Source organism: Zalophus californianus, chromosome 2, assembly GCF_009762305.2.
Source record: "Zalophus californianus isolate mZalCal1 chromosome 2, mZalCal1.pri.v2, whole genome shotgun sequence".
Taxonomy (NCBI): domain Eukaryota; kingdom Metazoa; phylum Chordata; class Mammalia; order Carnivora; family Otariidae; genus Zalophus; species Zalophus californianus.
This window is the reverse complement of record NC_045596.1, coordinates 101,799,078-101,815,192: the sequence shown is the minus strand read 5'-3', so window position 1 is coordinate 101,815,192 and position 16,115 is coordinate 101,799,078. Positions and strand designations below refer to the sequence as shown.

At 34.8% G+C, this 16,115-nt stretch overlaps 1 protein-coding gene across 4 annotated transcripts in view; it reads right to left on the bottom strand.

Moving 5' to 3' along the window:
• Positions 1-16,115, bottom strand: part of SPATA5 (spermatogenesis associated 5) — a 331,633-nt gene that overhangs the window by 297,719 nt on the left and 17,799 nt on the right. For all 4 annotated transcript variants that reach the window (XM_027599262.1, XM_027599263.1, XM_027599265.1 and 1 more), the window contains exon 9: positions 15,440-15,695. In XM_027599262.1, coding sequence (XP_027455063.1) covers positions 15,440-15,695 — 256 coding nt within the window. The remainder of the gene's footprint in view (positions 1-15,439; positions 15,696-16,115) is intronic.

The window sequence follows — 16,115 nt, the reverse complement described above, 5'->3', positions numbered from 1 at the left end:
CCTGGGATCATGACCTGAGTCGAAGGCAGACACTTAACCAACTGAGCCACCCAAGCATCCCTTCATTTGTATCTTCTTTTCTCTCTCACCAAAAATACCAATAGTATACTCCTGTCTCTTGAATGGATCTTGGTCTGACTTCATAATCTTAAAAATCTTTTCAAAGAATGAATTTTTTTAACTTTGTTGTTTTGCTCTTTATTCCATTAAATCTAACCTTATTTTTAATTTCCCTCCTCTTGGGTTTATTCTATTGATATTTTCCAAATACTCAAGCTGAATGAAGTTATTTTTAACCCTTATTTCCTAATAAAATATATTTGTTCTGATTTTATCTTAGAGAATATTTAAAACAATTTTTACTAACATTCTATTCTTAATATCTAATTTGCTGTATGATGTCTTTTGTAGCTCACAGAGAGATTATTTAAATATTATCTGATTTAGTTTTCAATTGTACCACTTATTAAATTACTGACTTTTAGCTTGAAAATCATGCTTCCATACCCAGCTCTGAGGCTGAGACTGCGAACTACTTTTTTGCTCCACAGCAGACTTTGCCAATGCTAGAGCAAAGCTCTAGAGGGAGATAACAAAACTGACGAGTGAAGAATGGACTTTATATCCCGCAGACTTCCGGTCTGTTTGCTATTCCTTTGACCATCATTCTACCAACCCTTAAGGGACACCAGCACAAACGTAGCAGTGCTACCTTCTCAGAACACTGAGTTAGCCTTCAGAATATCAGGCTATTGCTCTTCAGGCATCTGAGTTACAGCTCATCTCCTAGGTTTTAATAATTTCAACTTTTCCCTTTGTTTTCCCAGCCTCAGGAGCGATAGCTCCTTCCTGTAGCTGCTACCTTCCTTTCAATTACCTAGTTAACAATTTTATAATTGGTTATCAATTCTTTATATGAAATTTTCTCTGTAAAAGTAACTGGTATAGGTTCTATCTCCTAACTGGATCATGCCAGAAATAACAATTCAATGAGATTTTTTTAGAATTATCCTTTTTCTCTCTCCTGATTATATATATATTGACTGAAGTTTTTATTAAGTGAAAGCAAAATCACTCAAACATTTTAGGAGGATAATGTAACTTGACTCCCCAAATCCAAATTTGAACAAGAAAAAAACGTTTCTCACTTATGGGCATGGGGCAAAGGTTCTAAAGAAGATATTAGTTAACTAAATCTAACAGTGTATTAAAAAATCCACATATTCACAAAGAGTTTATCTCTGAAATAAAAGGCCAGTTCATCAGAAAAACTATAAACCCACCACACTGACTAAATTGAGAGTAATTATTTTTACTGATCTAGAAAAAAAATATTTGGTAAGATTCAACATCTATTTGTAATGATAAAAATAATTTAAAATGCTCTTAGCAAAGTGTATTTGATTAAGATTATATTCCAGAAATCTTTAACAAACATTACACTTAATGAAAAGACTTTATATGCATTCTCTAAAATTGGCAACAAGACAAAGATGCCACTATTACTATTACTGGATAATTTAATCGTGGAGGTCCTGGCTACTAAGAATATAAAAAAATAAAAGTGAGAGAAAGGTAAAAGGATGGAAAGAGACAAAACTTCCATTATTTGCATATGACAATCATCTAACCAGAAAAGCCAAAAAGATCAGAAGAAAACTAGTCGAATTAGTAAGAGAATTAAACAAGGCTGAAAACTGACAAAGAAATTATCAATATAAAACTTCTCTACACCAAGAAGAGCAAATTTAAAATACAACTAAAAAAAAAAAGAAACCATTTGCAATAATCACAAAAATGATATATTAACTAGAAATTAACCTAACAAAGAAACATATAAGACCTCTATGGAGAAATTTTAATAAAGAGGAAGATATGAATAAAAGAGTGACATTCCAAGTTCTTGAATGGGAAAACAATACCATAAAAATATCCATTACATTCAAAACAATCTACTTATTTTAAATGCAATCCCAATCAAAATGCCAATTGTATATTTTTGGTAAATCAGAATAAACTTTCACTAAAAATAGGATTGAAGAATAAAGGTCTATATATAACCAAGTCAACAATAATGCAAGTAAATAAGTAGCATTTATCTTACCAGATATTAAGATATACTACAATTAGTAGTATTACAAATAGCATGTAAAAGTTATAAAACCAAAGACACCACAATGGGACACAGGGTTCAGAGACAGATCCATAGATATACAAATTTAATATATGATAAAGCTCTGATAATCTATCACAAATCAGTGAAGAAAGCATAGAGTCTTTAGTAGTTGGCAACTGAATAACGGGAAAATTGGTTCATTGTGTGACTCCCTAGGCACTGGGTCTCTAATGAATTATCCCCGTAGACAACATTTCATACATGCTGACTCAACTCATTGCTGGAGGAATTAAACATGTCCTATGTGTCTTCACTAGGAGAGAACTCTTAGAAGTTTGTACCAAGTTTCTTCCACACCTTGCCCCATGTGCCTTCTCCTTTTGTTGACTCTTCCTTGTATCCTTTACATCATAATAAGTCACAGTAGTCAGTATAACTATATGCTAAGTCCTGTGACTCCTCCTGGTGAAGCATCAAACTTAGGCATGGTCATAGTGACACCAAATATGTAGACAAATACAAATGAATAAGAATTGTATAAAACAACGTTTGGGGGGTAAAGAGAATCAAAGTATTCCCAAAGTGTTTGTACTGTTCTTGCATTAATCTCTTAATAAGCCAAGGAGACATAATATAATATATAGGATAACCACTAAAAAAAATTAAAATATATAATGAAAAAGATAACAGGAAGAAGATAAAATAATAAAAATACTTGCCTATTCCAAGAGAAGGCAAGAAAATGGTGGGGGGGGGGCGGAACAGAAAAGGTGGGACAAATAGAAAGAAGGCAGATTAAATCTAAATATTTAAGATATCATCCAAATTTAAATGTATTAAATACGTGATTTAAGACTGACAGCACAGATGGATTAAAAAAATAACCCCTCCCCCAAGTAAAAAAAAAACCAAATTTGTGCCATTTATAAAAGATGTATTTTAAAAATACAAAGATGGGAAGGATAAAGAGGTCAAAGAAACAGAACAGAGAATTCAGAGTAAACTCAAACTCTTGATTTATAACAAAGGTAACACTGCAGAGCAAGGAAAGACAGATGCTCATTTCGCTAACTGGTGCTGGTTAAAACTGATTATCTACATGGAAAAAGTGTATAAATTATAGATGGTAATGTGAAAGGTAAGACAATAAAACATCTTTAGAATTAAAGAAGATAATATAAAATATTCATGACAGTGGAATTAACATAGATTTCTTTTTTCTTCCTTTCTTTTTTTTTTTTTTAAGAGAGAAACAGAGTGCGTGAGCAGGGTGGGGCACAGAGAGAGAGAATCTTAAGCAGGCTCCATGCCCAGCACACAGAGTGAAACTCAGGGCTTGATCTCACGACCCCGAGATCATGACCTGAGCCAAAATCAAGAGTCAGATGCTTAACCAACTGAGCCACCCAGGTGCCCCGACAGATTTCTTAAAAAGAATTCAAAAATCACTAGTCACAAGGGAAAATACTGATAAACTAGTTTTGTTATATTTATATACATTATAATAAATGTATTACATATAGTCACAAATTTCTGTTCCTCCAAAGACAATATGAAGAGAATAAAAATCAGAAGACATTAAAATATACATATATATATATCCAAAGGTCTCATAACCAAACTACATTAAGAATTCCTACAAATCAATGATTTTTTTAAAAAAACAACACAATGGAAAAGTTGAATACATACCTAAATAGTAAAAAAGGTTCTGTGAATTGTCTATACAGAAGCCTTTATTAGTCTTAGTATCAGTGAGGACTTAGTAAATAAGTTGACTTGTGTGCAAAATATACTACTTTGCACAGTATGTATTGTGTATACAATTTACAGTCCTCACAGTGAGTTTTCAGTTTTCAGAATATGTTTATACAAATGGATATGTTTGGTATGGGACTGGGAGTGAGAAAGAAGGAAAGAACAGGACTTGAGGAGAGATAAGAGCATTCCTTATGTTTAATTAATGTGAAAGTATTTTTTAAAAAACAGTTCTCGATAAGAGAAGCACTATGCCATACCTGCATTACTTACTCGCCAATTCAGTTACAGTTCATATTAAAGTAAGGCAACTATTAAAATACTATATCACGAAGCCACTGAGAAAATATATATTCATCAACCACAAGTTACTCCTTCACGGGCACTCTTCTTCAATATTAATTCATTTATTCACTCATTCAAAATATTCACTGAGTACCTCCTAAACATAATTTATTCAACAAATGTATTGAGCTCTTACATGTACAAGTCCACAAGAGCAAGAAGCAGATAAGACTCTCATAGTCTAACAGTTTAAAAGAGAAGACACATAATAGCAATTATTATAAACTGTGCTGAATATTATGACATGGAAAGAACAAAGTGGTACAAAAACACATGTCAGGGACATCTAACCCAGTTTTGTGGGATTAGTCACAGTTTGGAGTTAGACAACCTTCAGAGAAATCATTTAGTATATTCTTCTATTTCACAAATGAAGAGAGACTAAAATGTGGGTCCAACCTAGTCAGACCTGAAAAATGAGCTGATATTAAACTGGTAACGTGAGAATTGAGGCCACAGAGGCAGCAGAATATTCTAGACAGAGGGAATAGTATACACAAAGGCATAGGGACAAGAATTAGCATAACTTTAGAGATTATGAGGCCCTGTAGAACAATAAAAGACAAAACCCCTGTCCTTAAAAGAATTCACACTTAGAAACATAAAACAACATGTTTTAAATAAACCTAAATCCATCTCTATTAATCTATTTACAGATATTTGAGAAGACAACATGCAGCACTGTCAGAAACGGGGAAAAAAAAAAAAACAATATGGAGGGGCGCCTGGGTGGCTCCGTTGTTAAGCGTCTGCCTTCGGCTCAGGTCATGATCCCAGGGTCCTGGAATCCGGCTCCCTGCTCGGTGGTAAGCCTGCTTCTCCCTCTCCCACTCCCCCTGCTTGTGTTCCCTTTCTTGCTGTCTCTCTCTCTGTCAAATAAATAAATAAAATCTTAAAAAAAAAAATGGAAAATTACAGATTTGTACAAGCTATAAAAATTTAAGGGATCCATGAAATTCCTGCCATTGGCCTTCTAATTCTTTCCCAATCTAAGGTTCCATGATTCTAGACTCTATATAGAGCTATTCTATTTTATACAAATGCTTTTTGAAAATAATGTACAAGTTGAAACAGAATTTATATGAATTAAATATTAAATGTATATCAGAGCTTGCAAAAATTAAAGATCCCTGGAGCTATTATTAATGCAACCAATTCTCTGTCGCCGTAGATCTGCCACTAGCTCAGGTGTCACTATATAAAGCTTAGCCTCTTTGGTCATATGTTATCTCAATAATTTATTAAATGGAAAAAATAAAATATATTTTATCTAAATTATTTTTTCAGCTTTAAAATTCTATGATGCTAAGCTTAAATGACTGGACATCATCCATTCCTAGTAAGGCCATACTAGAATCTTTGCCAAGAAATTAAATTTTTAAAAAATACACATATTTTTATAAACCAGAAGTACACAATTACCTAGAGGAGCAAATGGACACATGTACACCATCAGCGAATATAGCTTAGGGCAAGCAATCTATGACATTTCCTCTCCTTACAAAGTTTAAAGTTAATTTTTAAAATGTAAACAAAAACAGAAGCAGTACATCTATGTTCTTAAAAAACAACTTTAAGAGACAAAAAACAGGTGTAGTTAATTAAACAATAAATTTGGGTCATTTTGTTTTAATTATTCTATTTTCCAGTGCTCTCAAAAGTTTTGAGAATGGAAAACAAGACACAATGAAGAAGAGTCAAAATGCCTCAGGCAAGCCTAATGCCAACACATTCTTTCCAGTCTAAAACATGTTCCCCCTCAAGCTCTGCATCACTATCCAGAAATAATCACTTCCGGATAAGAGCAATTACTCTAAATTCATGTTCTTCAAAACCATCTGCTCCAAATTCAATCAACAAATATCATCTTGCCTTACACATATGGAATCGACAATTTTATACCCAATGCTTACTAAATAATGACATTATTTTTGAGACTGCAATTAAGTTCCTTCATTGGAAACTAACAATGAGCTTAAACTGATCACAGGAATAATAATGCTTTTCAGAATTACTACTTACCCTACAGACATTTAATTATATGACAAAGTAACATGAAACATGGCATCTGGATGTCAGATTTGAATTATAAAAGTTGAATGTAAAATTTCCTCAGGCACATGATGACTGAAAGCAACTACAATAAAATCTAAGTCTCCTTTTTTAAAATATATTTTTTAATTATCCAAACTATAGAAAATTTCTGTTTTATCTGGAGTCTTTACTCTCCCTCAACTCAGTATTAAGAACAGACAAGGTGATAAGTATCACTTGATACATCACTGGGAGAGTTCCATTTCTCACTGCTCATTAATAGAAAAGAAATCAAACAAAATACCCTCAAAGAGGGTACTGTGGTTCTTTTTCTTTTTTTTAAGATTTTATTTATTTATTTGACACAGAGAGAGAGAGAGATGACAAGCAGGGGGAGCCGCAGGCAGAGGGAGAGGGAGAAGCCGGCTCCCCACAGAGCAAGGAGCCCGATGTGGGGCTCGATCCCAGGACTCTGGAATCATGACCTGGGCTGAAGGCAGCGGCTTAACCAACTGAGCCACCCAGGCACCCCGAGGGTATTGTGGTTCTTGCTTTATTTAACCTCAAGTGATTGGTGTAATGCAGGCTGACTGCAGAAGCCAGGTCTATTCTGAAGCCACTATCACTTTCAAAAGTTGCTTTTAAAAGTAGTAGCACTACACAAGGCATACTGGTCTCAAGACCTGAATCTTGGGCCAAGATTTCACCCACTGCTTGAACCTGGATGGACCACATAGTCTGTCCTCATCTATGAAATAAGGGAATTTAGTAATGATTTCTGAAAGGGTCTTCTAGTTCTAAAACATCGAGATAAATTCACTTCACCAGTCCCAGGTTTAACAAACTTTCCTAAAAATACAGCTTTTAGTTTCAAATTTTTAATATCAAATTATTTACTTATGTTACAATGTTGAGTTAAAAAAAAAAAAGATAGTTGACTACAGCACAATTCTTATGTCAAGACAGGATGAAGATTTACGGCTTGGTGGACTACAGCAAGGCCCAGGTCAGAGAAGAAGAACCAGGAAAATAATGATGGAATATAACCTGATCTGATTTTGACATGAGGAGGAAAAGGGGCACAGATGCGGCAAAGGCAGAGGGCAGGCCACTATATTCATCCCCTTTTTCCGGAAGGTACAAAACTCTAAATAACAACACAACATTAAAATTTAAAAAGTAGTTCACAAGTACTATCTCTGTTCCCTCAACTTTCAATCACTTCTCAATTTATTACAGTCGAGCACCTAGCCACAGGACCCCACTAGAACTACTCTCTTCCCAGGCCCCCATGATTTCCCAGGTAAGAAATTAAGCAATTGATGTCACTGTGGTCACGAATACTGTTGATCCTAGCTCCACTACTTATTTCCTATGTGATCTTAGGAAAGTTCCTTAACCTCTCCGACCTAAGTTTCCTCACCTATAAAATGACCATAACCTTATAAGGCATGCGGTGAGTTAAAAAGTGCATTAATATGTGTAAGGCAATTCAAGCAATGGCTAACACACTGGATTAGTGGTAACTAATACAATATTAATTTTAATTGCTTCCTCTCTGCAATCTTCCCTCATTTGGGTCACCATTTTCTTTTGGTTCTCTTCCCATCTCCTAGCCACTCCCCAGTCTCCTATACCAGATCTTTTCTTTTTTTTTTTTTTAAGATTTTATTTATTTATTTGACAGAGAGAGACACAGCGAGAGAGGGAACACAAGCAGGGGGAGTGGGAGAGGGAGAAGCAGGCTTCCCGCCGAGCAGGGAGCCCCATGCCGGGCTCGATCCCAGGACCCTGGGATCATGACCTGAGCCGAAGGCAGACGCTTAAACAAGTGAGCCACCCAGGCGCCCCTACCAGATCTTTTCTAACAAGCCAAACACTGAATGGTGGTATTCCCCAGGACCCTTCTTCTCTCCTTATTAGCATTCTAAAACCTCCCTGATCACTTACAAACACCCAACACACACAGGTACTGTGATTACCTGTTACTCTGCAGTACTTGCCTGTGCACGCTGAGCTCTAAGAGGAGAGGGTCCAAGTCCATCTTGTTCATTGAGGCAGACCTAGCACCCAGTGCAGTGTGTGGCTCAATAAATGAATAAATGTCTGAATTCCACTTAGTCTAAGTGATTTTCATTCATTTCAATGGCTTCCATCACCATCTAACTGCAGTTATCTCTAACCAAGACTCTCATCTCCAAAGCCTGCAATTCAGTCCTGTACCTCAGATAATGTAAGGATAAGGAGGATTGGGAGGTGGAAGACAGACTGGGCAGGAAGCAGGTAACACCATAGTCCAGACAAGAGCAAAAGAAAGAGTTCAGTTTTTTTTGAAAGCTCAAATTCTGAATAAATTTTGAAAATCAAGCTGACAGAATCTGATAAAGAAAGAGTAAAAAATAAATAAAAAATAACTCTTAGAAATAACTTACTTAGACAGACTGATTTTTTATTTCTGTGATTGCTTTAATTAGGAAGAAAACCCTTCCTCAAGTTTCCTACTTTTATATTGGCAAGACAACTCAGAAAAGTTTCCACTAGTGAAGTAAATGGTATATATCACTGAGAGCTTACACAGAATCAAAACTACCACCTGTTTCTCTGAAACAAACCATTTGGCTTCAGTCATTTCAAATGAAGAACAAAAGTAATATTAAGATACCCAATTCACTGACCAAAAAAAAAAAAAAAAAAATTCTACCTCTTATAAAAAAAAATCCACAGTATGTATGCAGTGTTGTTCACAACATCACAGATAAAACTATCACTACATTTCATAATTACAAAACAGAGGAGAAAATTCATTGTTTCTTGAGATTTTACACTGCATAATTACTGCTTGTTTACCCAGCTACAATAATGAATAAAGATAGGATCCATTATAAGAAGCATTAATTAAAGAAAGATGATAGTGATACATCAATTTAATTTTGTTGCTCTACTGCAGGCCTGCGGCAGACTCAATGTGGAATGGGGAGGGGCAGGAAGAGTCTGCGACTCTGCCTGTGTATGACATGAGAGGTCCCAAGTTCAGCAAGAAAATCTGTCATGGAGGCACCCCAAAACAAGTCCTATCAAATTATCTCTAGTTTGCATTTTGTTATTGATGGGCAAGACTTTTACTGATCCAAATTCAGGAAAAATTACTTCTCTAGCAAGTAAAGGATTCTGCCAGATTTCCCTAACATCTCCAGTACTAGGATAACCAGGAATACTCCATAAAATACCAGTACTACCAAAATGAAAATAAGCATCCACCAGAGAAATGAACAAATACACACAAAATATGATTTTTTTTTAAAGAGAGACAGTGACATTATGAGCTTCTGTATAAATCATAACTACTGCAGCCAGACTACATTTTTAAACCTCCTAAGAACTCTTAAAAAAATATGGTATCCCTGGTTAGCAGGTGGGGAAACAGAAAATAAGAAATTAAATGAGTAGTGTAGCATTCGAATCTACAGCTCACCATAAGCTTACCACAAAACACCATTACTTACCTGAACTTCATTTAAAAATACTGAATTTTTGCAGAATCAATATTTTAATTCTAACTTAGAAAACAACATTGGCAGAATTCAAGAAATGGTGGAAAATTTTAGAAAAATCCTTTCGTAAGAGCTGGACAGTTGCATACTTTGTACATAGTAGATCTTCCATAAATTCCTGTTAAAATTAGCTAGTGAAGGGTGGAAGAGGGGAGTAACAGATAAATATCTCTGAATTCTGGTATAAGACAGATAAAATTTTCCACCTCAAAAAAAGTTATGTTATAGTAATTAGACTCAGGATTGTTACTTAGACCTACTTAAGTGTAATAATGACAAAATCATTGTTTAAATAAGACTTTTAATTCTTCCTGTCTGTGATGCTATCTTATCAAGGCCCAAATATTTGGTATGAACATGTTGAAATGATATGTAATCAACAAGGATGCTAAAGATAAATTCTTAGGATGTGAAGCAAGTACTTCCTTTCACTGTAAACAAAATGACTGAGTCCACTTCTTGAAGAAATCAAGCTCTATTTATATTCACTCTCCTGAAATGGCACAGGCAGCCTTAGAAGGGTAAGTTTATAATAAATCCCTATATTTGGAAAACATTGTTGCTAAGCATCTTCTAACATTCAGCAGAGTTTATATAATTCATGTCTCTGCTACATAATTAACATTTCATGTTTTCCAAAAAAGTGTGGTATGCTTATCTATGTTGTTAATTTAAAACATTATAAATTTTGAAGGAATTAATAAAAGGCTATGCAACTAATTAATTAGAAAGGCAGCCTAATCCCAGGAAGAATACAAACATAGACATTAAATGTCAGGATGTGTCAGAGTTGAACTTGTAAACAACTTGTCCACTTGAGATAAAACATTTCAAAATGCAGCTGCTCTTTGCTTAAAAAGGTGAGCTACAAAACATTAGGCTTTTGGACAAGTCACAACATATCAAACCACACTCTAGCTCAAAAATTAATTATAAAAAAAAACATAACATTTGAAAGTAAGTTTCACACCCAATGCTCAACATTAAACATTGTATCTGCTCAGATAAAAGATCCAAGTGTTGAAAGCAACACTACTGTAGTATTTCCAATTTTCACATTCATTATGGAAACAAAAGATACAGAAAATATTTAGTAACACTGGAATAAAAAATTAAAAAACTGATATAAGCACACTGTAGAAGATGAAGTATTACTCTCACAAACTATGGAATGGACTGTAAACCTTCTAGCCTCTGGAAAAGCATGCACAAATATATTCTACAGGGACTTTGATCTTTTGTATTAGTATCCCACAAACGATAACCTTTAAATTACAAAAACAATGGGAAACATAATTCACTTAGGTCATATGAAATTCTGAACCACTTCAATGTATGCTATTATTAGACATCTGTGTACCACCCTTTGTTAAAAAGGGCAAGGTTTCTCTGGCTAGAAGGCAGTCCAAGAAGAAAAATCATCAGAGAGCCAATGCACAAAAAACTCAAAGAACACACAGGTCCACAAATCTTAAGCAAGCAAACATTCTAGGAAAAACATATATCTATATTTTTATTTGTATTCTTGTTAATTCTTAACTGTTCCCTTAATTGTAGCTTTTCTATCTTTCAGAATTGTCATTTTAAAGTTTTATTCAGAACCATTATATGTACCTACAAGACAAACTTAGACATTTATTTTCTCCTAGAAGGAGAGTTAAATGATATAGTTCAGAATAGTACATTACTGTCACATAAACACTCTGGGAAAAACTCAACACCATCAGAGGTTGGCAGAGATTTACAGTCTCTAAATTTATCCAGTTATTTAAATCAGTTACAGTCTCCAAAAATCAGGGTTAGTGGGCCAAGATCACTGCTTCTCATAGTATAGCCCCTGCACCCACAGCATTGGTATCTCCTATAACTTTATAGAAATGCAAATTCTTGGGCCCCACCTGGACCTAACGAACCTGTAGGATGGGGCCCAGAATTGTGTTTTAACAAGCTCTACAAGTGATTCTTAGACAGGTTTAAACTGGAGAACTACTGGTCTAAACCAATAATTTAGAATATTTGCTCACAGCAACTGCAAGACTGGCTGCTTTAAAATCAGTTGGGAAACATAAATACTGGCTCCAGTTCCCTACTTCCCTTAATTAAACATGGAGAGGCAATGTGTGTATAGCTTCGCAGGTGAACCCGATGCATAATGAGGTTTAAGAACCAAAGTCCTAAGTTAGTGGCTCTCAAAGTGTGGTCCCCAAACCAACAGCATCGGCTGGGAACTTGTTAGAATTCACAAGCAGCAGCCAAGATTGAATCAGCAACTCCTGGAGTGGAGCACGCCCAGCAATCTGTTTTACTAAGCTCTCCAGGAGATTCTGATAAATGGTGAAGTCTGAGAACCTCTGCTCCAGGTGATCCATCCTGAATGGAGAACATATGAAATGAATGTGGATTTCGTGAAGAATAAGTAGGAGACTAGTTCAAATTTACCACAGAGCTGAGTTTATTCTTATGTTCAATAATACATCATAATATATGGAGATACCCATGTGTTCAGTATGTAGGATATGCTTATGTCTATGTGTAATCCTACTATTTTTAATGCTTATCGAGTTTTAGAGTTGTTTTATCTTTCCTTTTGAGTTGCACTATTAACCAAATTTATAATTTACTCAAGTAAAGTCCATAGGCAGAAATTATAAAATTGTTTCAATCAGAAAATGCAGTTAACTTCACAATTGACACTAGTCTGCTTTGTGGCATTATCTCTAAGAATGCTGGGGAAGAAAGCCCTGACTAATCACTTATGTTTAAATTATTCAGAAAAACAGGTACAAAAGAGAACATAATAAAGGACAGAAATGTCAGGTGTAAGAAGAAAGTAGCTAATAAGGCCAGCACACATTTAGTAAATAACTTGGGTATTTATTTTCCCCTTTCCTTTTTCTAATCCTTCCTATCCTTTCCTTTTGATTTCCCCCCTTTCTTTCTTGTCCTCCCTTATATCTAGGGAATATCATATTTACAAGAACACTTAGATATCATCTGCCACAACTGCCTAAATCTACCAATAGAGAAAACTAAGGCTCAGATAAGGCAAAGAACGTGCCCAAGATCACAAGCCTGATTTTAAAAGCAGGTCTGTCCAACTCTCACAATCTGTTTTCTACTACATTCCCTGCTTCTTTAGAAAAATGCCTTGCAAAAAAATTCTAGTACACTGTTCTTAAACTTTATTCTGCTATATAGAGAATGATACTACATAACACAACATACGTAAGTATTTAAGACAGTATACACAAAACCACATACTTTCCCTACTGGACACTTTATTTATAATGCTAATCTTTTTAAAAACTATCTTCTCATAAACCAATTCATTGCTAGACTAGAGGAAAAAAGAAAATCAGTTCAATACTGATAATTTGAAATTACTATTAAGTCACATTAACAGAAGTTAATATTTATTTACTGCTCGTATGTGCCAAGTATATCCCACATACCTATCTATCTATCTATCTATCTATCTATCTATCTATCTATCTATCTATCTTCAGGTTGAAGGCCCCTCTCCATCCTTCCTTCTGATCCGCTCACGACTTTTCCAATTAATGTAACATAGTAAAGGGTGAAATCTCTCAAATCTTCTTGTCATCCTCCTAAAGTTCTTGGGGGTACTATAGTGCCCATGAAAGTAGATGGTCCTATTTACATCTAGTATGTAAATTAGATTATCACATTTCCCCTCAATGTCTTAGGACAAAATTTATGGACTATACTTACCTTTGAAATAAAAAGTTAAATTAAAAAAGCCTTACACCACTTTGACAAAAATGTGTGTTTTATGATTTAATTTTGATGCAGAGCACAGATTTGGAATAAAATGACCTTAAGTTTATACCCTAACTCTGCCACATACCAGCTATGAGACCTCTCCTGAGCGTGATACTTGTATCACAGGGTTGATGTGAGGATCAGTCAAAAAAATGTTTACCCTTTCCCACCTTCTCACCCCCCCCATTCTGTCTATAGGACTTTTTTTTTAAGCTTCTTCTTAGATATGATTTTTTCTAAATAACCACAGCATTTCCTTTCCCCAAAGGGAAAGTCACTACATTCTCCATAGTTTTATGAGTACATATTTCACTGTGTAAGTAGTTATTCACAAATCTCTTTCTTTCATCGGACTGTGTGTTTCTGGACAGCAAGAATCCCAGAGCCTTCTAGAGTGCATGAAATATATGAGAAAGTAAAAAAAATGTCTGATGAAAGGATACTGAAGAATGAATCCTTGCCTAGATGGGCAAGTCCAAAGCAATACCTACATAGCAATCCACATTCTTCATTTTCACCTAACGGAATGAAGGAAGCAAAGTTATCCACTGATAATTCTGCTTCTTGATTGCTAAGGAATTCATTTCCATGACTAAATCCACAATTTCTTGCAAAGCACAAGAAACTAGTTAGAAAGGGACCTGTCCTAGACTAAAATGCCCCAAAAGAATATTTACGTTTGCCTTGTAATCTACATAACCTATAGTTTTCCCCAATTGTGAGTCCTCTAACATGGAAATTGTGATAGTGCTCAAAAAGAATAAAACAAAACTGATTTGCTCCAACAAGAGTAAGATATTCAAAGACCCCTAAATATCCCTCCCAAGTTTTCTTTTCCAACCTGTTTTTTGTTCTATATTCTCTTCTCTGCACATATAGAGCCAGATTAGAAAGATGAAAGGACTTAAGGAAGGGTTTTTAAAGCCTACTATATTAACTATGAATCAATAATTTGGAAGAAGTTACCATATTTCTATACTAAAGCTCTAAAATAACTAAAGTTCCAACTCAAAAATTCAATTTCTTCCACTACCTAAAAGGGCTAACCTTTTTTAAAAATACCTTTTATAATTGTTGGATAGGTCACAAACTGGAACAGCCTTTAGAGGTTACCAGAAAATAAACACATCCTCTTAGGACCAAAAAACAAACAAACAAAAACAAAAACAACAATCAGGTATTTTTTCAGTAAATTCTTATTTGCCTGATGAAATATTTCAATAGCTTATAAAAACTGCCCTGATTTGAATACATTTTTCATGGTTAAAATTACTCTGAAAAATTACACAAATGTTAAAACGTCTTAAGGGCTTCCAAAGCAAAGACAGTTTATGCCGTGATGAAGTTCTTAAAGTCAAAGAGTCAACTGATTAATAACAGTCCTTATACATTTTCAGACTTAAACATCACCATCACATACTCTGAGGCACAGAATTCTTAGATTTTGATAAGTACTTTTTCAGCACTTCAAAAAATACAAAGCTGCTCCTTAAGGAAAATTTTGATCCTCCTGTAGGCACTGCTCCCTAATTTCCATAGCACAATATCAATAAATAGTTATCATCGATACTGCCGTTAAGGCATCTGATACATATGTATGTGTGTGTCTGTGTGTACTTAGGAAAAGTGTGAAAGGATATATGCTGTCATAGTGGGTTACCTTTAGGAGGTATGAGTGATTTTTATTTTTTTATAGTTTTCTGAATTATCTAGTTTTCAATAAATATATATTTTATGATAAGAAAAAAATTAGCTATTTCCATTAAGAAATAAGATATAAATTGTAAGTATGTAAATAAACCAGATTTATGAAGCCCATCAATACAGACTCACAGTAGCAAAGCACTCTCACCTGCTTCATTACACAAGGCTTTCAAGTCTGCTCCAACGTATCCATGAGCACTATTTGCCAGCTGTAACAGTTCAACTTCAGTGAGCAAATGGGGTACCCTTTGAAGCAGTTTCTGGAGAATATCTAGCCGATCTGCAGCATTAGGAACTCCAATCTCAATCTCTTTATCAAATCGTCCAGGTCTTCGAAGTGCAGCATCTAAGGCATGAGGGCGATTTGTGGCCCCAAGGACCAACACCTGTCCTTCACTTCCTTCCTTACAAAATAAAATGAGAATAAATTACACATTTTTCTAATATATGTGTGTGTGTGTGTGTGTGTGTGTATGTGTGTGTGTATGTATATATATATAGGCACTAGCTATATAAACAAGATCTAAGTGCCCAGGCTGCTAAGTCTTATCCTTTACACTTTAATTACTCACCCCACATTTGCCTAAGTTCAGCCTAAATACTCCCTCACCTAGAAAATTTTCCACTACATACCTTTCCAACTACAGTAAGTGATGTCTCTCCCACCCTTGGCATCTAAACTTCACCATTTCGTAAATAGGAACATATAACATCGTACCATACAGTTGTTCTAATTTGTTTAAGTTGTCCTTTTCCCCTACTTTAAAGCAAAGACTATGACCTGCATATTATTCAAATAGAACAAGGCTCTATTATACAGTTGT